The 21,871-nt window shown below is 40.6% G+C and overlaps 2 protein-coding genes across 6 annotated transcripts; both read left to right on the plus strand.

The window, feature by feature from the left end:
* Positions 1 to 164: 164 nt before the first annotated feature.
* On the plus strand, positions 165 to 11,739 carry LOC103467701 (protein phosphatase 1 regulatory subunit 3A). 4 transcript variants are annotated; one of them, XM_008414332.3, is made up of 5 exons: positions 165 to 1,341; positions 5,351 to 5,385; positions 6,312 to 6,397; positions 6,560 to 6,586; positions 7,779 to 7,902. In XM_008414332.3, the coding sequence occupies exons 1-4, from the start codon at positions 452 to 454 to the stop codon at positions 6,584 to 6,586; spliced, it is 1,038 nt and encodes a 345-aa protein (XP_008412554.2). In that variant the 5' UTR covers positions 165 to 451; the 3' UTR covers positions 7,779 to 7,902. The 4 variants fall into 4 exon arrangements, with proteins under 4 accessions (XP_008412554.2, XP_081465309.1, XP_008412552.2 ...); XM_081609183.1 differs by having other exon boundaries at positions 6,315 to 6,397; XM_008414330.3 differs by lacking the exon at positions 6,560 to 6,586 and having other exon boundaries at positions 173 to 1,341; positions 7,779 to 11,739.
* A 2,087-nt stretch (positions 11,740 to 13,826) lies between these two features.
* gpr173 (G protein-coupled receptor 173) lies at positions 13,827 to 19,174 on the plus strand. 2 transcript variants are annotated; one of them, XM_008414336.3, is made up of 3 exons: positions 13,827 to 15,093; positions 15,227 to 15,256; positions 16,092 to 19,174. In XM_008414336.3, exon 3 carries the CDS (start codon positions 16,261 to 16,263, stop codon positions 17,473 to 17,475), a length of 1,215 nt encoding a protein of 404 aa, XP_008412558.1. In that variant the 5' UTR covers positions 13,827 to 15,093; positions 15,227 to 15,256; positions 16,092 to 16,260; the 3' UTR covers positions 17,476 to 19,174. The 2 variants fall into 2 exon arrangements, with proteins under 2 accessions (XP_008412558.1, XP_008412557.1); XM_008414335.3 differs by lacking the exon at positions 15,227 to 15,256.
* Positions 19,175 to 21,871: the final 2,697 nt, after the last annotated feature.

A 21,871-nucleotide genomic window follows, 5' to 3' on the forward strand; every position in this document is an offset into this window, starting at 1 on the left:
ATTATTATTATTTTAGTTTTTATTATTTAGTTCATTGTTTTATTTATTCATCAGTTCATTCAAAGGCTGAACTGAGTAAACGTGTAATGAGTGTTTTATTTACCCACTGTCTCCACTAGAGGGCGTTCAGTCAGCCCGGACTGAGTAGAAGCATTGGGTGCAGATTACACCAGTTTAAAAAAAAACACATTTGGGTCACGTCAAAGAAACCAGCACTAATATTAGAGGCTACTGCTTTCAGAAGAGCTGCCAAGCAGCGCCGCATAAAGCCATCCTAGCCAGGGGATAGTCTGTCACAAGGACTTGGAAAGCCAGGTTTTCCACGGGTGACATTTAACGCCACACGCGTTGTCAGGACGGAGGGGCTTCTCCGTGCGTAACGCAGATACAGCGCTGGATCCACACTCCTCAAACCATGAGTACTTGCAAGTGTTTAATTTGAAGGCGACATATGCACTCTTCTGCAGATATGTCTTTCTTAACCATACCAAGTCAAGAGGGCCTTTTCAAAACGATTAAAACCAGCAAGTCGGCCGGAGAGGCGGAGGGTCGCTCACGCACGGACGCCGCTGAGGAAAACGACGATGAGGAGGATGAGGATGAGGATGAGGATGACAGCGATGATGTCCATCTCATCCCCAGATGTTCCCCGGTGCCTAGGAAGCGGGGCGCGTCCATCTTTGACGAGACAGCCGAGTACATGCGAATCCACCAGGCGCTCTCTGTAGGAAAGCGGGTGTCGTTCGCCGACACAACAGGTGGAGACCTGGTGGATGTGCGCGAATTCGCAGCCTTCGACTCGGACGAGGAAGACACCGCAAAGTGGCAGGAGGAGGAGGCGAAATACCGCAAAGCAGAGCGGGAGCCGACCTATCTAGTGCACCCGGAGTTCCACGCTCCCAGCGTCGGAGTCCTGCTGCAGGCTGTGCGCTCCAACAAAGTGGAAGTTGAGCGGATATCCCCTTTGGAGGACGAGCCGCTCGCATTCAGTGGAGTAATTCGAGTCCTGAACATCTCCTTCCACAAAGCGGTATACATCAGATCAACCATGGACAGCTGGGGCACTTACTTTGATTACCCTGCAGAATATGTGTTTGGATCTAACGACGGCGAAACTGATCAGTTCTCCTTCAAGCTGTCTTTTGCACCACCATACACCACGCACGGCTCACGCATTGAGTTTGTCGTGCGCTATGAAACCTCGGTTGGTGATTACTGGGCCAATAACTTTTCCATGAATTACGCTGTGACGCTGCTTTTGTCCTATGACGTTGATCCAGCCCGGACCAGCACTGTTACGGCACAAAAAAGAAGCATCCTGAAGAGCCCGAAAGTCTACAGGTAGCTGTTTTGTGTGCCTGGAAGTTATCAGTTTTAAAGCTGCAGTGTGTGACTTCATAAAATATGTTTTTTTTTAGTGTATTGGTTAAAACTGTCACCATGTGGTGACTGTATGTTATGACAAAGATAGTCCATGAAAAGATAAATCTCCTCCACCTCCCTCCCTGAGCAACATTTGCCATCCGAAGAAATGCACCGCTCTCAACCAAAACCAACCAATCACAGCGAGGAGGAAGGTCTTAGCGCTGTCAATCAACCTCATATAGTGTTAATGGCGGAGAAACAACTTACCATTATAGAAAAACTGCTTAGCCTAAGCATTCACAACAGACTCTTTTAGCTGGTGTGTAGCAGAGAGCAAAGGTGGGAACAAGAGGGGAGGATGGGCATCACCACACCGAGGGTGATTGACAGCGCTAAGACCCTCCTAAAAGTTACATACTGCAGCTTAAATGTTGTGTTCCAGTAGTGGGAACTCAGAGCTGGGTTTGACGTCAGACACGAGGTAACAGCTTTGTAGTTAAGACATCAGAATGTCATTATGTTGACACCCATAAACATAAACAGAGCGAGAAACATTTTTCCACCACATCTTACTGCTATTGGTGCAACGAGCGGCCATATTGAAACGAGAAGTCCACCTCACAAGTTGTAACTGGGGATAGTCAGTGTTGCTCCCAGTTTCCCAGTTGATCTTTCTGACAGGGAAGTTGGACTTTCCCAGTTCCGGGTACAACTGGAACACAGTATTAGACCAGGGCTGAATGTTGTATGGGACCGTAAGTAGAGTTTGTTTCCTATTAAGAATATCACCTCTAACAGCATCCAACATTTGGTGGAATATGAGAGAGTAAAAACCACAAGTAAAAATCACTATGTTTCAAGTGAAGTGAAGAAATTTAAAGGGGACCTATGCTGCAAACTTCACATTTTGCATGCTTTTATTCTTCCATTTGCTTCTAAAAACAACCCAAGTGCTTACAAATATAATGTCTTTTTGTGTCTGGAAAACGAGCCGTTTCCAAAACATCTCAATTGTTGAATCACAACTGACAGGCACTGCATCGTTACCTAGCAACCCAAGCGGAGCTATAGTACGTTTGGTGCTGTACAATGGCTGCTAGAAAAGACAAGAATGGTAATGTTGACTTACCATTCAGAAACTACCTTCTATTCTAATTGGTTGTGCAGAAGGCTCTATTTCTGCTTTTCAAAGATCTATGATTGCATAGTTACATTTACATGCCAGTTTAAATGTTGAGTTGAGGAGGACGTGGCTAGAGGCATCTTATTTGGATTTAAAGTGACAAGACGCCGCAAAACAGCTGAAAATAGGCAGAACTGACCATTATCTGTAATGTAATGAACGTGTTGGATCTTCCCCAACCTGTCCAAGGAAACATTACAGGTCAGTATTAGCTCCTAGATAGAGTCATCCTTGCAATACAGACACAGGGGCAGCAGCTACAGAGCAGTATCTCCTTACTAATACCCTTTGAGCCTTCCTGGCTAAAACAAGCATTCACCTCAGTGGTCGACGTTTTGCCACGGAGGAACCCAAATCCAAATTGTGACGTATATTCAGACAACATGAAAGGCATTTCTTTGAATTTCTTATTTCTGTTTCAGTTTTTTCCACTTGCCCAGGAAGAGATTTTTCAGAAAGCTCACACCCTGCGCTGAATGCCAGTGGCCCGCGTGGTGTGTGACGCGATGAAAATAGGAAAAGGGCAGGTGTCGTTTTCAGTCCTGGCGTTTCTCCTGGCACTAAAATTTAACTCTGACCTTTTCTATCACTCGTAAGGGAGCGGAGCGATTTCAAAGGAGCAGACTGGCCTCTGCCCCACATGTAATTAAGAGGCTGCAGTCTATCGAAGCCAAATAATCCTATTATTTATTGTAACATCAACATGATAGATGGTAGATCTTGCTCTGGTAAAGGTCCCTCATCGTGTTAGCGACACATAAAGCGGATCAAACAGTTCATAAACTGATAGCCATCATGTAGATTTTCACTTCTGCAGCTGCTTGGAGATAGTTTCTGATTGTTTATCCAATACAATACAGATTAAGATAAATGATGAATGCATAAAATATTCAAGTAATCCTGAATTTGTCTGATTTTTATTTCTCTTGAGTAAAAGAATGAAACATTCAAACTTAGCTAACAGAGTTAGTTGTTAGAGTTAGTAGTTATAAATCAGTTTCACACACACCTGCCCTCATGGCTTCACCAAGCTATTTTTTCCTTCAATGTCATGCTCAGGGTCAAGGGACTGACCAGACATTCGTCTTCACTCGGACATACTCCTGAAATGCAACATTAAAATTTGTAACCAAACCTGTAAAACTCTAATTCAATTATTCTAAAAGTCAGAAATCTTCAGTAATAAGTTTGATTCTGTAATTAAATCCGTTTAAAAGTCTTGAAATTATCTATTGAATTGCAAAAATCACAGTTTCACATTTTGAGGTCTGCATAAATCTTGGTCATGTTTTTAATGGCTCATATTTTTCATAGAAGGCAGATCATGGAATAAAACACCAGAAGAAGCTCCTGCAGCTCTTGTCACCTGCTCGTCACACGTCTTCAGCTTTTGGCACGCTGAGCTTGGGCTCTTGGCCTCTTGTTTTGAAAACCCGCGGACAACATCCCTGTTTAAAAGTGTTTGTTTTTATTTAGCTCCATCAGCTCTCCATACATTCAGTTCTGACATTTAACAACCAGCAGGTGTTTCTCAAAAACCCCCTTATAAATATTTAAAACCTTTTGTGTTCCACTAAACAGCACGTATTGTGAGACATATTAGCTAACATTCATGCTGGTTTTTTACCATGTGTGGGCTGGATTATGTCAGATTATATCTCAAATTTGTCTATTCTTCTGTAGAGAAATGCAGCTTTTTGACTCAAATAAATAATATCTATCATGAAGAGGTTGGTTAGAGGTTTCTAATCAGTCATATTTTAGGGTCAGTTGACCCAAACCTGATTCAGAACCTACATGCGTGAAAACTGGGGCATAAGGCAAGGTTTTCAGAATATAATAAATAATTTACATGAGATTTGGGCCTTTTATGACTATTTATTGCCATAACTCAATTGCTTTATCCCAAAGGAAAACTGAATGTTTTTAAAATATGTCATAATAATTGAAGATACCTAATTGCTAAAAAAAAAAAAGATCACACAATGGTTCAAGTCCGTGATTTGTTTGTAGGTATGAAGGGATGAAATGACAACGTGTAGATAAGAAATGAAGGGACAAAAGGAGAAAAAAGAAACATAATAGGGTACTAAGTCAAAAAACATTTTAGTTCTCTCAATATTAAACATTTATATATATATAGATAAATCTCCTATGGATCAATTATTGAAATAATTGTCAACTAACTGACTCAAAAGAAGGGCATTCGATGAAAAACCCAACATATTCAGAGCAGTAATTAAGCCAAGACTATACAAAATATATAATATACAGTATATATATATATATTTCACATTTACGATAAAAACACTTTTGTCTGTCAATATGTTTTACCCAAAACTCTTTAAATGTCATTTCTATATTCACAGAGCTCAAATTCACAAAAGAAATGCCATGTTATGGCATTTTAGGCAATAAAATGTTTATTTTCTTAAAATAATCAAATTATTTGTTTATTTACATTTTTTCTAATATTGTATTTAAAAAATTGTTCTAAATCTAAATAATACCAGAATCTCTCTGTTTTGGTAAATATTGATCATTGTGTTTCCACCTCCTTCATCTTGTTCCTCACTCTTAATTAGCACTTTTACTAAATATATTTCTAATGTTTACTTATCAAAATTAAATCTGTAGGAAGTTTAATCTGTTATGCAGCCACAGTAATAGGAAAGTCAATCATCCTCAAAATTTATAGGGTTTTGTATTTATGTTTTATTTTATTATTATTCATTCACCACAATTGAGAAAATATTTAAAAATTGTTCAACATTATGAAAACTCTGCTTTTTTTTCTTGCAGCCTGACGTCAGAGGAAGACCAGGAGAAAGGAGACGGTACTGAATAAACACCCACACAAACTGTTGCTTCGTCATCTTAAAAATATAGCCCCTTTTGCACTGCACAGCTGGACAGCTGGACCGGGCCGGGCCGATCGTTTTTGCATTAGCACTTCCAGCCCGGTACCGCCCGGCTCCCTGGAACCCAGAAAGCTGTTGGAACCGGGCCGGTGTTCTGTCAGCTGTTGATTGGTTCATTGGCTGTGGAGGCGGGACAAAGACCAGGCCTCTGGATCAGATGAGCACTGATGGCTGTCATTTCAATACGCTGCATCAATACATTCCCGTCATAATCTATTCTTACCCTACGCTGGGGTTACAATCGCCTCTTCAGCCAAAGATTTTAATGGTAAATGTAAATAACATTTTTCCAATGAGCCGATCAGAAGTCGGCTAGGCTGTGAACGAAGGGATTTCCGCATCCGGGCGTCGCTCCAGCCGGGAAATCCCGCCTGCCGCAGCGGTAGTTCAGCTGGCCGCGAGTCCAGCTCAGACACACATTCAGATTAGATTTTATTTTTCGTTAAATGTAAAGCTGAGGCAAATGTTTCCCTCAGCCTCTACGTTCATGATCGCATACAGAAAAATCGGGACGGGAGACCCAAGAAGAAAACTCTAATGCGGTCGCTATGGAGATCGCCGCCTCGGTAGCTTAGCAACGGGTCAATTTACGTGACGTTTCCCGCTCAATGCAAAACGACCAGGGCCATAGCACCAATAGGACAGGGTCGAACTGAGCCGGATTGGGCCATGCCAGACCTGCAGTGCTTATGAATTTTGAAACTGATTTATGTTGTAGATTATATATACGGTAACTTTGTATTATTCTCACATGCTTTTAACTTCATATGCTGTTTTTATAGTGTTGCTTTTTCCTGTTTTAATCTCCAATCTTTGAATTTATTTCTTCTGCTTCACATCAGCAGAGGAACCAGAGAGTTTACCAGCAGATCTAGACAGGCCATCAGCTGTGTGTCCAGTCATCATTCATCCTGAGATCGACGTGGAGGTAAGGATGAAACAAAGAGAAGAAGAAATTAACTCAACGCTAAAGTTGATTACAAATTCATACTTTACCAGTAATTATTTGTTAAAATCATGGATCTAAAACATTTCAGTTCAACTTTAAGAAACAAGTCATCTCTGGTTTGGTTGTTTATATTGTCCACAGCTTATTGAAGCGTCAGCGACAACTTAGGTAATGTCTCACTTCTCACGCCTGCAGCATGTTTCTGTCATTTACTATCCGTTTCATGCTGCATGCTCTTTGGGGTTTTTGGCGTTTGCAATATGTCTGTGTCTTTATAGAATAATGACAATAAACGGAACTAAAAAGCTTAAATATGTGATTATAGAGTAAGACAGTTTTTTTCAGAAATAAACTAACATAAAATGTATGTCACCTTGTTCAAAGATCGGATCTGATTGCGTCCGTTGTGTTTGTCACCTCATTCAGTATCCACATGCATGCTTTCAGCGTTACATCATGACTCGATGCTAGTTTGTTTTCTAATGTAACCATATGAAGAGGTTGGTTGTCCTGAAGGTGGGGTTGGACAATATGAATAAGAATAAAATCTCGGTGTGCTGTAGTGGCGCTGGGGCAAAGCACAACCCAAGTATTGAGGCCTTAGTCTTCATGTTGGTGGTTGCAGGTTCAATTCCCGGCCTGGTGACATTTGCCACATGTCTTCCCCCTCTCTCATAACCCTCTGTCCTGTCAAACTACTTTCAAATAAAGGCCACTAGAGCCAACAAAACCTTTAAAAAAAGAAGAAAAAAAATCTTATAATTGCCCATGTTATCCCAAAAATATATCTAAACACTAAAAAGAAATGTAGTTTATATGAATGCTGTATTTGGTTTACGCTCATGTGTCGTTCTGGCGTCAGAGTTGTATAATAATAGTTCATATAAGTGGAGCAAAAGTGTGATGTTTCCTTAAAATGTAACAAAAATATTTTTAAAAAATTCTCTCCTTCAATTTGGATGTTTATTTTTTATAACTTCCAGTACTGTTGAAAACAATCTGTCAATGGATGTTTTTTTATATAGTTCCATGTAAAAATTATCATAAATATCTTTCTGGATGTTGTATTTTTATCTGTCCAGTTTATAAAAAAAAAAAAGAAAGGCAAGCAATAATGTTTATATTTTTAAAAATGCGTTGATTTTTAATACATTTTAACAAGAGGTAATACTATTACAAGACTCAGAACTGACCTTTTCTCACCTTCACTTTTTGTGTCTTTACATCGTCACCGTCACACGGTCAGCATGAAGTTTATGTCAGAGAAAAGCATTGGTGTGTTTTAAAATGCTTTTCTGTTGATTTGAAATCATTTCTCTGCTGTGAGCTGTCATTGTTTTCTCTCCATTTACTACAACAGAAACCCGTTCACCAGTCCGGTTCCTCCACCACATCTCAACACAGGCCGCCATCTGGCGGCGCCGCACTGTTCACACCTGCTGCACCTTCAGCATCCTCCGAACCCGACCCTCAGTCCAACTCTGCCTTTGCACTCCAACCAGATAAGTCTCAGCCTTCGCATTTACTCCACCAGGAGCACGAGAAAGAAAAGCCAGAGCTGTCTGTGCAGAGCCCTCCCGCTGTGCCGCCGTCTCCCTCGGCTCCCTCATCTCAAGAACCCGAACAGAGATCAGGCAAGTTCCAGGCTGAGAGAGTGGATACCCTTCCTGGCGTCTGTCCTCCTGCATCTCATATGAATCTGCCGTCAGCAGCAGGAGACGAGCACATAGCTGCTAAGTGTGCCTCCTGTCCCAGTCCGATGGTAGAAGACGCAGAACAATTGAACAAACTTCATAAAAGGCTTTTAGAAATTACCACAAAAGCTGCAGAACGTGATGCAAAGAAAAGAGCTGCAGATGAGGCTCGTGCATCTTTGGAAGCGAAGGACAAAGGTAAACCTTTGACAAAGCCGAGCAAAGACGCCGCTCCTAAATCTGCCTCATCCGACGATCCACTAGGCCGGATGTCTGAAAAAGAAGACTACAGCATGGATCTGTTGCCGTGCATCGTCTTCCTGAGCGTTTCCATCTCACTGGTGTGTTGGAAACTCTTTAGGAGAGAGTAGAGAAGCTGCTCAATAAACCGGAGAAAGAGCCATCTTTGTCTTTATATCTTTATTCGAAGCGTTCAAAGACTCTGGTCAGAGAAGCAAAACCCCAATGTAAGTTTTTCACACAGTTATTTATACACGCACGCACACGCACACACACACACACACACACACGCACACACACACACAAGTCTGAGATGAAGAACAAAAGAAAATCAGAAGAGAAACAGGTCCATATACGGAGATACAATGATACCAAACATCTATTTGAGCCTGTTTCTTGCACTTTATTTAGAAATTCGTCTGCATGCTTGAGCTAAGTGAGGGAAATCAAAGGGACTCGTTTAAAGTTTTCCGCTTCACTAGTGATGCACCTCAGCTGCTTCTGGTTCTTCTGGATTTGCTCCAAAGGTTCAGTCTGATCTGCTATCAAGCGAAGTGCCTTTTAATGATTCCAAAAAGAAGCCAATGAGTTAAATAACGCTCACGTCTCTCTGATTTTGTGCAAAATCAAACAAACGGAGCCTCGTAAAAGTGTTTACGCCCGTTAAGCTTTTTCATTTTGTTACGCTGCAAAAACACAAAATCTTACCAAATATTTCTGATCTAGTTTCTATCTTCGTACACTTAAAATGAGACAAAACTAACGTACAATCAAGATACAAGAGCTTATTTTAGGTAAATAATCCTGCACATTACTTAATTTATACAAATACGTTTTTCTAAAGTTATAGAAGCTAAAACTTTTTCATCAATATTAAGGAATTATTGACTCAAATTTCTTGCTAAAAAATTACTTGCAAGTTAGTTTTTCTTATTTCTAGTGTGAGATTTCATATTTTTTGCAGTGTATGCTACAAGTACAGTGCAAACTTCAAACTATTTCTTTGGGATTTTATGTGATGGATCAACACAAAGTAGTGGATTACGGTAAAGTGGATTCATGCAGAGATGCAGAGGAGCCAGTCAGGGTTAAAGAGGAGACGGATGAAGCTAAACACTGTGAGGAAATCTGTAGGAAGCTGTGAAATACTTCAGATCAGGGCAGAGTTTACTTCAACCCTGAACACAGAGCCAGAGATCAAATGATCAGATCGTATTCATGCGTCAGGGAAATCCACTTACGAATTGTTGCAAGACTCAAAAACTGAGATTTCCTTCAAATCTGAGTTTCATCTGTTTTGCTTAGATTCGTTTTCAGAACTGCAGGAAAATTCCTGCCAAACGTTTCAGATTATCATTTGAAAATAATGAAACGATGCATGATTTTATAAACTACTTTATTTAGATCAAAATACATAAAATATATTGAAGTTTGTCACTGTGATTTAACAAAAATATGGAAAACCTTATGGGAATGAAGATTTTTGCAGGCTTACGCCAGGTATGTAGCAGAGTAGCAGAAGGAAAGCACATTTGTTTTCTGTAGGCAATCTATGAATTATCTTTTCCTGTTGTGTGAAGATATTAATAACATATCATGTGATATTGTCCAGTTAGTGTTAAGATGCACTTTTTATTGCACTCATCGTACGTAGCACAGATTCAGGTAATAAAAAGACGAAAACAGCCAGTAAAATTAAAAGTGACGCCAGTGAGAAAGTGCCTTAAAGTCTCTTAGTGATCTCCGTTTTATCTATAAAACATCTTTGTTTTGTAGACAACACTCGCTCTAAAAAAACCACCTTCTAAAATTTTATTTCTTCAGCTAAAGTCCTCATGCGTTAAAAATTACGTTAAAAATGGGTCTTAGTTTATTTTGTCAGGAGTTTCTTTAATAACATCCAGCTGATGAAGCCTCAGTTTTGGATCTATTTATTGCCGCTTGCTGTTGATTTTATTAAGTGGATACCGCTCCATCCACCAGTGTTTCCCATTTGAACTGGGAAGTTGGAAAACAAACCATAGCATCCCTTAAAATTGTAAAGTTGATTTCAAATTTCAACTTGGAAAATTCCAAAATGGCCGCCATGCATTTAATAAACAGCAGCAGCTTCACTTATAAACTGTTTATCTGCATTTCTGAAAGGTTTAATTCCATTAAACACAAAGAGCTGCACACCTTCCTTTAATAAGTACACATTTCTGCAAGGTTTAAGTGTATAAAAAGCATAAAAATGCAGGACTGTTACTGTTTTATGCTAACAATATTTAGTCTAGTCTCTGACCAAAACAGCAAATCAAGCACATATGGAAATCCCACATACTCCACTTTATTTTTAGCACATATTTTGTCAAATGTTTTCCAAGGAGCTGTGACTCTGCAGCACAGCTAAATTTTGCGTTAGCCGGCAAAGTTTTGCTCCCCATTTAGGAATCCAAAATGGCTGCCATATGTTCAGAAACTGCTGCTGTAATAAACTGTTTTGTGTCTCACACACACTGGTCTGTTATTGAACATCCAGTTTCATGTTTTGAATGTGAAATACATTATTATCTTCCATCGCTAATTTTATTTAGCTTGACTGTTTTTCCAACTGCAATAAGGTCAAGTTAGGTGGGATTTAGATCAAACCTCAGACGTCTGAGGTAAACGTAACAACAACTAACCACTCAGTGTGCGTCACAGCATGCTAGCTGCTAAAGCTAATGGACCTAGCATCCAGCATAAATATAAAAATTCGTGATTTGCCTCTAATTGGTGCTAGTTTGTCTCTTTACCTAAACTTTTTTTTGACACACTTAAAGGTTGAGCGGATGCTGAAGCCGTTGGGTGTAATGGTGCAATAAATTGAGAATATATTTTTACATTTTAATCTCATGGGAAAACTCTTCTGAGAGTGCTTATGCAGGCAAAGCTTTACACCTGGCAGTGACTCAAACGAGGGATAACGACACTCCTCCGTCTTTTCTAAATATGGTCTCTACTGCATCCAGAATATCAAGATGGCAGCAACCGGCTGCCAGAACGTTGCGTTTTAAAATGGTCCACATGTCGTTGGCGACGCGTACTTTTTTATTTTAAGTTGTGGAGTGTTACGTCTTCGGTGTGGCACAAAATCTTGAAATAGAGTTTTGTTTGTAAAGTGCATGAGAATGACTTTCCCTCAGTCACTAGTAAATAATGTCAGCTTAAGGAACAAATTGGAGTTAGAAGTGATGTCGATGATGGGAATTCCTGTTGATTCATGCCAGTAAACCCTCGACGTTGTTGCACCAAACTGTACAACTCTGTTTTGTGAACCTCACAAATGAATTTAAGCACAAATCCAAATGTTTGAAGTGATGAAAGTTTTTGCAATGTCCCAGAATTAAACCTGATCCAATCCCCTCTTGTCTGACCTTATTTTCTTCATCTGTTTTTCAAAATAAGTTCGTTTAGCTTAATGCAGTGACGTGGCATTGTTGTGCAGAGCAGAATAGACCGGAGTCACTTTTAAAATAACGCTGCCGTCTGCAGAGCGCGCTGCGTTTTCTGAACACAAACTGCAACATGAGCTGCAGATGAAAGCCAAAGGTCACGCATTGCATTGAAGTCACAGTATCCTGCAGCGCCTCAGGCTTTGTAAGCTGAGAGACGGAGGCTGAAAAACAAACCAGGATTATAATCTGAAATGTCATAGACGGCTTCAGATTATTAAAAAAACCAACTCGTGCTACAAGGGCTTTTATTGTCGTCATATTTATTTTGTTTACTGTGTTTCAGTCAGTTTATGATGCTAATTTAATCCATTCTTTGGATTATTAATGTGTGTGTTTGGCTTTTAAATGAAATTATTAACTATTTTCACTTTTTCAGACTTTTACCGAAAAATCAGCAGAGATTAATTTTCGAAAAGAAGTGCAGCATTTAAATTGACTTCAAAAAGATATCAACGGTAAATGCTCAATAAATAATTTAATGAAAAACAATGTAGACAATTGAAATCTAAGTAACATTTTGGCACAAAATTTTAATTTTCAGATGTTTGGCATAACTAAATCACAGTTAAATCTGTTTTTCCTCTTTATTTTCAAGTGTGTCATAGTTAGTTTATTTAATCACTGACAATAACAATCATGACTGGATGTTTTGAATTATGTGTAATCTTCTTTCTACAAATGTTTGCCACTTTTGCCTTTCACACAAAAATTATCTTTACAAACGTATAAAGCTGTAATGTCAACGTTTGGAGTCGCGAAACAAGTTTCTAAGGAAATCACTTCTACAAAATGCAGGTTACTGCATCCTTTTTCTTTAATGTTTCGTTTTTTGACACAATTTTGAGTCCAACATGCATTAAACTCTTCAAACATTTCTAGACTGGAAGTAGAGAGCAGGTCGAAACACCTGTTGGGGGAAACGTCCTACTTTTTTCCTCAAGGAGAGAACAAAGTCAGACCATCTGAGAGGTAAAAACATGTTAACCATTTACTGATTTAAAAATGAAAAGTAAGACATTAAAACACTTTATAGAACAAACAGGGTGAGAGAATGTGTGCATTAAGCTCCTGCAATCTGAACCACCAACAGACCAGAAATAAAGATTACAGAGAGTTTAGTTTTGAGGCAATAATATCATTAATTTTTCGTTAAGTCTGGGATGAGAGAAATGAGCTGACCTTGACGAAGGAAACGAATAAAACAAACCTAATAATTATAATTATGCAGCGCTCTGGGCAGGTCTGTCGCATCAAACTTCACAAAAAGAAAAAAGAAAAGCTTAAACAGGGACAAGAAGAGGAGAGTCCTAGAAAAATCTGGATCAGAAACCAGGATCGGTCCAGTTCCATTTCACGCTTGGAAATTTCCCTGTTTTTTCTAGAAAATTTCAAAGATTTTCAACATTACAAACTCTGAAATTTCCAAGGTTTTCCTAGAAAGTTTCTGAGATTTTTCTTGTAAATTTCTTACTTTTCACACTTTGGAAATGTTCATGCTTTTTTCTAGAAAATTTCAGAAACCTCTAGAAAGTTTCACTTTTCAAGATAAAAAAAATTTCCAAACGCCTTCCTAGATACTTTCAGATGTTTGTCTTTTCACACTTGGAAATGTCCATGGTTCTTTTTCTAGAAAATGTAGGAGATTTTTCTAGGACATTTCCCACATTACAAGCTGAGAAATTTGCAAGATTTTTTCTAGAAAATTTCTGAGTTTTTATAGTGTTTGTTTTATTTTGCCCTCTGGGAAATTTCTGTTATATTTCCTAGAAAATTTCAGAATTAATTTCGACTTTCGAAGCTTCTATTCTAGAAAACTTCATAGATTGATCTAAAGCTTTCTGATTTTTTTTTTTCCCCCCAGCAATTTTTCAACTTTTCAAACTCAGAAATTGTATATTTTTTCTACAAACTTTCGATGTTAATCTCATAAACTTCAGACATGTTTGGCTGCCTGCACCGCTCCTCCTCCATGTTCCCAGTACATGCCGTCATACTGACGGCCTGCGCGGCGCGGCGCGTCCATCCGGCCCGGTTCGTGTCGGAGGAGGAGGAGGAGGAGAGCTGGAGCTCCTCTCTGTGTCCATGCGGTAGAAAACAGCCTCAGCCTCCCTGGATCCCTGAGAGGCTTTTTAAGTCGTGGCCCACAACACTGCACAGCAGGTCCGCCTCCTCCTCCTGTCTCTCCCCCCTCCTCTTCCTCTCCTCTTCCTCCTCCCTTGTCTCTCTCTCTCTCTCTCTCCCTCCGAATAAAACCGACGCTTTCCGCGAATGTGCGAGCTGCCTCCTCGCTAGCAGCCATAATTGGGATTATTCAGGAATAATTCGCCTGATCCTGGCCGCGCTGTTTTCCGTTATTTGATGAAAACCTAAAGGTGATTTCGAAGCGCAGCGTCTTCGAGGTTAAATCCTCGGTTTGTTTTTACATATATTTATATATATACCTCGGCTGGATTTTTTTTTTTTTTTGGCTCCGGTTTTTCCTCATATATTCCATCTGTCATGGAGGCTTTTATTATGGACCATTAAGATGTAGCCCACCTTCGCTACGGCAGCAACACAAAGACTGCATACCGACAATTCAGGGGCAGATGCATCGCTTTTTGTTTTGTTTATTTTAATTTTTTTTTTTGACCGAAAGATGGGAAACAGAGGCGTATCGAGGCTGTTGTCTGGGTGGACTAATTGTCCTGCTGCCACTAGCCATTGTGCACGCCAAGACGTTTTATTTAGGGGATCCGCGATCTTTTTCTCCTCCCTAGCGATGGTGGGTGGGTTATTCTAAGCGTCGAGATTCTGACATCAATTGGAAATATATGATCAGAGAAAAACAGATGCCATCCCATCGACGTGATGCAACATAAAATCTGTTTTCTCGGATGATATTCAAATGAACACATCCCTCCCTCCCTCCCTCTCTGCCCCTGTAAAAGGGTGGCGGTGGATTTTTTTTATTATTATTATTATTGCTATTTTAAACACATCCCCCTCGTTCTGGATTGCTTGATCAGCTGTTGATTATTATTATTGTTGGTTTTCGACAGCCTCTCATGTTTATTCCGTGTCGCTCTTTTTGGATGGATTTATGCATAACAGGTGTCGTTGAGCACATCAAGAGGCATGAAGCTTTATTATGTGTCTTTCTCTCGATTTGACGAGCAGTGAAACAAATCGACTGGGATCTTTTTTTTTTTTTTTTTTTTTTTTTTGGTGCGTGTTTTTTTTTTTTAAGAGAAGACCAAAAAATACAATGAGGGAATGAAAGGTAGGTTACCATTCATGTCTGTTGTTCTCCGTTTCAAACATGCACATATAAAAAAAAGGAGGAGGAAAAAAACACCCAGCAGAGGTGATTTTGACACCTGTTCATCTGTTTTTCACTCCACCCTGTGTTTCAGGCCTTGCTGGACTGGCAGCCATTTAATCAGGTGAAATTATTTGCTTTCACATTTTTGTTTCAAGATAGAGCTGGAGGGAATAAATTTCATGTTCGTGGCCTACATCGACAAGGCCCACCCAAACCAGTGTCCCTGTGCATTGTTATCATCTCCACCCATAATATTTATATATATAGATATACATATATGTATATCTATATATATATATATATATATATGGATGTATAAATATATAAAACGGTAAAATTGGTTCAGATTTGGCTCGTTTAATAATCATTGTTTTATCACTATCACTTTATCGCCTCCTGTTGAGTGAGGTAGCACACTTCACACAGACGCAGAGTCAAAGAAAAAAACCCAAATGGCTGCCCCTGCTCTGCTGCTACATCCCCATATTTGCTCTCTGCTGTGAATGCTACAGATTCTGCTCCTCTGCACACAAATGGAGGAGCGCAGGAGAAAGCATAAAATGTCCTTTTGCTCATTTACAACATCTCTGTTTGTTGGACATGCCCAGGGTTGGTTATGCTGTGTCTGCTCCACCCCCCACCCCACCGTTTCCACCCGCCCTCCATCCCTGTACACCCCCATGCATTCACTCAAACACCCACACTTGCACAAAGTATGTGAGCTGTAGTATCTTAGCAACGGGCTAGGTAATTACTGAAAGAGCCAAGGAGCTGGCATGCTGTAGAGCTGCTGAACTGATCCCAGCGTTAGGGAAACAGGAAGGCAGAGATTTTAGAGCCGTGTCGTCCAACACGACACTTGTGTGTTTTGCATCCACTGAGTTCACCAACACGCAGGTCAGACATCTTGTTTTCCTTTTAGTTTAAACCTCGGAAATGTGTGTCTCTGTTCTCAGGCGCTGAAGCCGTGGACAAAGAAGAGAGATGATTCTGTTGTGTAGGAAAGATCCGCTCGGCCTCTCCTTGTAGAGACCAAGGGGAGACGACGACGACGGCGGCGGCAGGAGGATAATAGCTGTTTTCTCAAGGGCCCGGATCAGGCAGGCTCTCTCGGAAGGTGAAAGAATGTCGAACCAGAGCTTTGCCATCGATGGCCCTGGCAGTTTACTGGCCGTGCTGGCTTCCCAGAGCGGACAGGCCAAAGGTGGCAGCAGTAGCAGCAGCAGTGATGGCAACAGTGATGGCAGCAGTGGGGGTCTCTCTGCCACAGATGTGTCTGCCTACTTTAAGCTGGTCTTCTTGGGGCTGATCATCTGTGTCAGCCTCGTGGGCAACCTCTTGGTGTCCATGCTGGTGCTGCGAGACAGGACACTCCACAAGGCCCCTTACTTCTTTCTCCTGGACCTGTGCCTGGCCGATGCGGTCCGCTCCGCCGCTTGCTTCCCCTTTGTGCTGGTTTCTGTCCACAACAGCTCGGACTGGCCTTACAGCAAATTGAGTTGCAAAGTTGTGGCTTTCATGTCTGTTCTGTTTTGCTTTCACGCTGCCTTCATGCTGTTTTGTGTGGCTGTCACTCGGTACCTCGCCATCGCCCACCACCGCTTCTACGCCAAACGCATGACCATCTGGACCTGCGCCGCCATCATCTGCATGGTGTGGACCTTGGCCGTCGCCATGGCGTTCCCTCCCGTCTTCAACGTGGGAACTTACGAGTTCATCCGTGATGAAGACCAGTGCATTTTTGAACACCGCCACCTGAAAAACAACGACACCCTTGGCTTCATGCTGATGCTGGCCGTGGTCGTCCTGGCCACTCACGGATTCTACGCCAAGCTCCTGCTTTTTGAGTACAGGCACCGCAAGATGAAACCGGTCCAACTGGTGCCGGCTATCAGCCAGAACTGGACCTTTCACGGTCCCGGAGCGACAGGCCAAGCTGCAGCCAACTGGATCGCGGGGTTCGGTCGCGGCCCCATGCCCCCGACTCTGTTGGGCATCAGGCAGAATTTACACAATCAGCACCGGCGGCTGCTCGGGATGGAGGAGGTCCGGTCAGAGCGCAGGCTGGGCAGGATGTTCTACACCATCACCCTGCTTTTCCTCGTCCTCTGGGCGCCGTACATAGTGGCCTGCTTCTGGAGGGTGTTCGTCCAGTCCTGCACCATCCCTCACAGGTACCTCTCCATCACGGTGTGGATGAGCTTCGCCCAGGCCGGCGTCAACCCCATCTTCTGTCTCCTGCTCAATGAGGACCTGAGGAAAGTGCTGCGAGCCCACCTGCCCACCTACTGGAGGACTAAACAACATCTGCCCCAGGATGAGGCCTACTGCATCATGTGAGAGGAAATTAGGGTCCATGTTTCAGATTTAGAGAGAGCAGAGGGGATTTAGTGCACTTCCTCTTAAGTGTTGGTGTCTGATTTGTTGTTTTGCACAACAAGATCAAAGTTTTGCTACCAAATTCAGCAATGTTTTGAAGAATGTCCCGTGAGGTGAAAACGGTCCGAACAGGGGCGCTAGGAAACCCCTGGTAACACTTTTGGCGATGATGTACCAATGATAGCTTGGGAAGATCACAACAATCACCACTCCAATTAGGTGTGACAGATGCCATTTTCAAAATAACGTTGCCTTATTTCAGACGGACACGGCCCTGAGAACTAGTTTGTGTCGCATAAGGCCCTAAACGGATAAAAACGCCCCTTGAAGAAATGTGCCGTGGACTGTGAATAGAAAGTGTTGATCAGAGCGATGCTAACTCTGAAACACATCAAAGAACTCAAAGGGGTCTGAATGGAGCGATAGACCCCTCTGGACGCCTTTTCATGTAATTCAAAGAAGACTGCAGAATATTAAGCGGACCCAAAACCCTTGGATACATTTAAATAGCTGTTGTGAACGCAGAAGCCCCCCCAAACATGCTTGATTTTTTTGGACTTAGGGCGTGTCAGGTTTCTTTGTATCATACAATGAAAAAAAAAAAATTGCCTGTTTTGCTTTATTTGTAAACAATACATGTTAAAGCAGATGACACTATTTTGAAATATGACTTGATTTCTTATTGTATAGACTGTACAGGAATGTACATTCCTGCTTGTGTGTTTTTCTATAGCATTTGTGTGCGCGTGTGAGTGTGTGTGTGAGAGTGTGTGTGAGCAAAAAGGGAGAGAGAGGCAGAACGAGACTGACAGGAGAAATGATGATAGAATAGGTTTCAGTAATACTGAGTCAAAATGAAAGCAGCTACACTTTGTTGTCTCAAAATCCTGCAAAATTCAGCTGCCATCATATGGAAATTTATCCTTTAAATGAATTTCTGCAACTGAAAATGTGGTATGATTTTTTTTTTTTATGCTAATGTGCAAAAAATGTGAAATATCGGGGGATAAGATTAAAAAAGGGGCACTTGTATATTACAAACAGGGCATAGGATTTAATGACTTGAACGATGTACGTATATTACATCAGTTAAAAAAAAATAGCAAATGTATATTTATTAGCAAATGATGGTCTTGGGAATGTTTTAAAGTACTGTACTGTTACTGTATGCTTTCACCAGAATACAACGCAAAAGAAGACGCGCCATGAAGGAAACTCGAATGTTACCAGGCCCTCGTATATTTCAACATAAATGTCATCGTTGGAGTGTCTGGATCACGGTGTGTTTGAAAAATCAAAGCGAAATCAGGCTGCTGTGTGGATCCCGGCTCAGTCTGCACTGAATTGTTTCTCCAAATTAAGATTCATGTAATGCAAATGTCTGACCTTCAGTGCGTTAGGCATAGAGATATTAATGTGCAGTCAATCTTTTAAATGTGGACACTTGCACAGCCTATTGTTCTAGCATGCATTCCACTGCATTTCATAGGTTCCAGACCGGGTATTACAACTTGTACAGATGTTGATACGGAAAAGGCAAAGTGAGGTCCATAATTTTTACGTCTGGCACTCTTTTGCGAGATGATATTCTGTAACTGTAAAGTTTAACTGAGGTGGTTCTTTTGGCCCACTCATCAATAAAGACTCTACTTTTGATGCATTCTGAGTCATGACCTGCCTGGACCGAGACGTGACCGACTAGGTGACGCAAATTACATCCTTTGTAGAAATGTTTTGACTCGGAGCTCTAACACTTAACGTCTGATTTAAAATTACCTGTCATTTATTCCCAGTACAGAAAATCACAAAGCTACTCACATCCCTTGAACATTTTCACATTTAGGCTGCGTTCACACTGCAGCATAAAGTGACCCAATTACGATTTTTTTTGTCAAATTTGATTTTTTTTTTTTTTTGCCGTTGTCGTTCACACTTCCAAATATATGCAACTCTAGTGAGAACTAGAAACGGCCTGCAAGTGCCCCGCCTGCGCAGTAGAGGGCGCAATAATGTCACAAATAGAGAGCGCGCTCAGTGTTTTTTGCTAACCGTCATAAAAAGACGGAAGAAGAAGAACAAGAGGAAGGAATGCTCGGTGTTGGCGGAAGTAAACATGGATGCTAATTATGGAGCATAGCTTACGATTTTAAAGTTGTTGTCCGACCGGAGCAGCATATTAACAACGTATCCCTCATTATCGTCATAGTTGTTGTTATTCTTCCCGCTTGCGCGCATCAGGGCGCAGAATAGTGACGTTGTCCGAGTATCAGTGACGTTCAGGTCGGCCTGGACGTTCAGATTCCGGTCGCATTTGAAAAGATCGGACACGCATTACTTATCCCAGTAGCCTGGGTCGCATTAGAAAAAAAAATCTGACCTGTGCTGTTCAGACCGTCATGAAAATATAAGATTCATGTTGCATAAAGGCAAAGAAAGAAAAGAAAATCAGAATTGGGTCACTTCTGGCAGCAGTGTGAACACATCCTTAGTTATGTGGAAACCACAAACTGTGACGTGTTTTACTGGGATTTTATGTGATGGACCACGAGGTGAAAATGATACATGGTTTTAATTGTTCTTACAGTTAACAAAATATGTAAAAAGTAGTTATCCAATGTCAATACTTTAAAGGTGCAGTATGCAGCTTTTATTTTTTTTAAAATGTGTTACTGTCATGACAGTTTGTTATGCGACATAATCTGTGGAAAGATGAATCTCTGCCCAATCTCTGTGCAGCCTGAAGCTCTCGACAAAAAGCAACCAATCAGAGCCAGGAGGAGGGTCTTAGCGCCGGTCGATGTGCTAATGGCGGAGGAACAACTTACCATTTATTCAAATTCAAAAATACTTTGCTGATCCCAAAGGGAAATTAAATGCTGTTGTAACTCATTAATTAACAGTTTCCAAAGAGTTATTGTCGACAGGGATGGCAGGAAAGATCTCTTGTAGTGATATCTGTCGTCACCGGATGCTAACTAGAATTAGCATTCATGACAGGCTGTGCTGGGTTGAGCAGCGCCACACATAGGATGATTGACAGCGCTAGATAGAGAGGAGCTTGATTTTTTCATAGATTATTTGTCTCGTACCCTACGGTGACAACATAGTGACAGTTTCAACAAATATGTGAAAAAGCTATATATTTATATTTTTTATAAAAGTGGCGTACTGCAGCTGCAATGACAGCAGGAACGTTTCTTCTCAAAACAGCTCAGAAGTGTCTGCTAACATTATTTGTCATTTATGGCCACAAGATTCCTCTTTTAATTTACACCAGAACTTTGACTAGGCCATTTTAACACATGGATTTAAACCAGTGGTCTCCATTTTCAGCTCTCAGAAGCATCTTTATGTGTTGAATCAAATATTTGAATTATCTCTCCAGTATGCTGTCAGGTGTGGAAAAGGCTGATTCAGATGTTTTCTGTCCATTAACCAGTTATATTTACTTGAGAAACTTATTGGAAAAATTTACCTTTCAGAGTAATTTTTTTTTTTACCACACTGTACTTTGTACTTTTTCTTGAGTATCTTTATTAGAAAATATCCTTCCTCTACTGCGTAACCTCCTAAATGAAGGTTGTTTTAACCAAACAGACTCACACCTGCAGTTTCTGTTAGTTTTATATTGAAAGAAACTAATTTGAAAAAAAAGACTTTGTCAAAAAATCTTTTATTTTGTAATTAATCATGTTACTTATATGAATTATTCACATTTTAGACCTTAAAACACAAAAATTTCCACATAGCTTTACATCTTGGTCCATCTGATGATGTAATTTTAAATATTAATGATTGATAATTTGATCAGTTACTCAGTACTTGAGTCGAGTTTTTACCAAATAGTTTTTTAGTAATTTATTGGATGGCTACTTTTTACTTTTATTTGAGTAAAGACATGTTGTTACTCTGACTAGAATATAATTTTTGGGTTCATGTAAACCAAAAAATTCCGTTTTGGAATCTGAGCTTGTATGATTGATAGATTTTCCCACCTGATTTATTGATCTCCACAGGTCACCATGAGGTTTGATTTTATGATTTATACTCTCTCTAGGTTTGAGGCGTTTCTCTTTCAGATGGTTTAACAGCTTTGCTACAAACTTTGATTGTTTTTGTTCACTGATATTTTCTAACAGAACAGTTGGATTTATTTATTGTTAAATTACAAACTCTTTTTGCTAATTATGTGCTTTCTGAAACTGTTGGTTCCTCCTGAATTTACACAGGAGAATCAGAGGCGGTTACATAAAAATGGATGTCAGAAATTTTTAGTTTATCAGTAAAAAAAAGTTAAAACCATAATTCATTCATCACGAGTTAATCTGTGACATATTTCTAATAAAGCACACTTTAA

Source organism: Poecilia reticulata, chromosome 7 (genome assembly GCF_904066995.2).
Source record: "Poecilia reticulata chromosome 7, P_reticulata-male-v2, whole genome shotgun sequence".
Lineage (NCBI taxonomy): Eukaryota > Metazoa > Chordata > Actinopteri > Cyprinodontiformes > Poeciliidae > Poecilia > Poecilia reticulata.

Excerpts from the sequence above, each read along its gene's own strand:
- LOC103467701 (XM_008414330.3), top strand. The coding sequence starts at position 452 with ATGCACTCTTCTGCAGATATGTCTTTCTTAACCATACCAAGTCAAGAG. Across the intron at positions 1,342-5,350 it reads AAGAGCCCGAAAGTCTACAG|CCTGACGTCAGAGGAAGACC; the intron begins GTAGCTGTTTTG and ends TTTTTCTTGCAG. Across the intron at positions 6,398-7,778 it reads ATCCTGAGATCGACGTGGAG|AAACCCGTTCACCAGTCCGG; the intron begins GTAAGGATGAAA and ends TTACTACAACAG.
- gpr173 (XM_008414336.3), top strand. The coding sequence starts at position 16,261 with ATGTCGAACCAGAGCTTTGCCATCGATGGCCCTGGCAGTTTACTGGCC.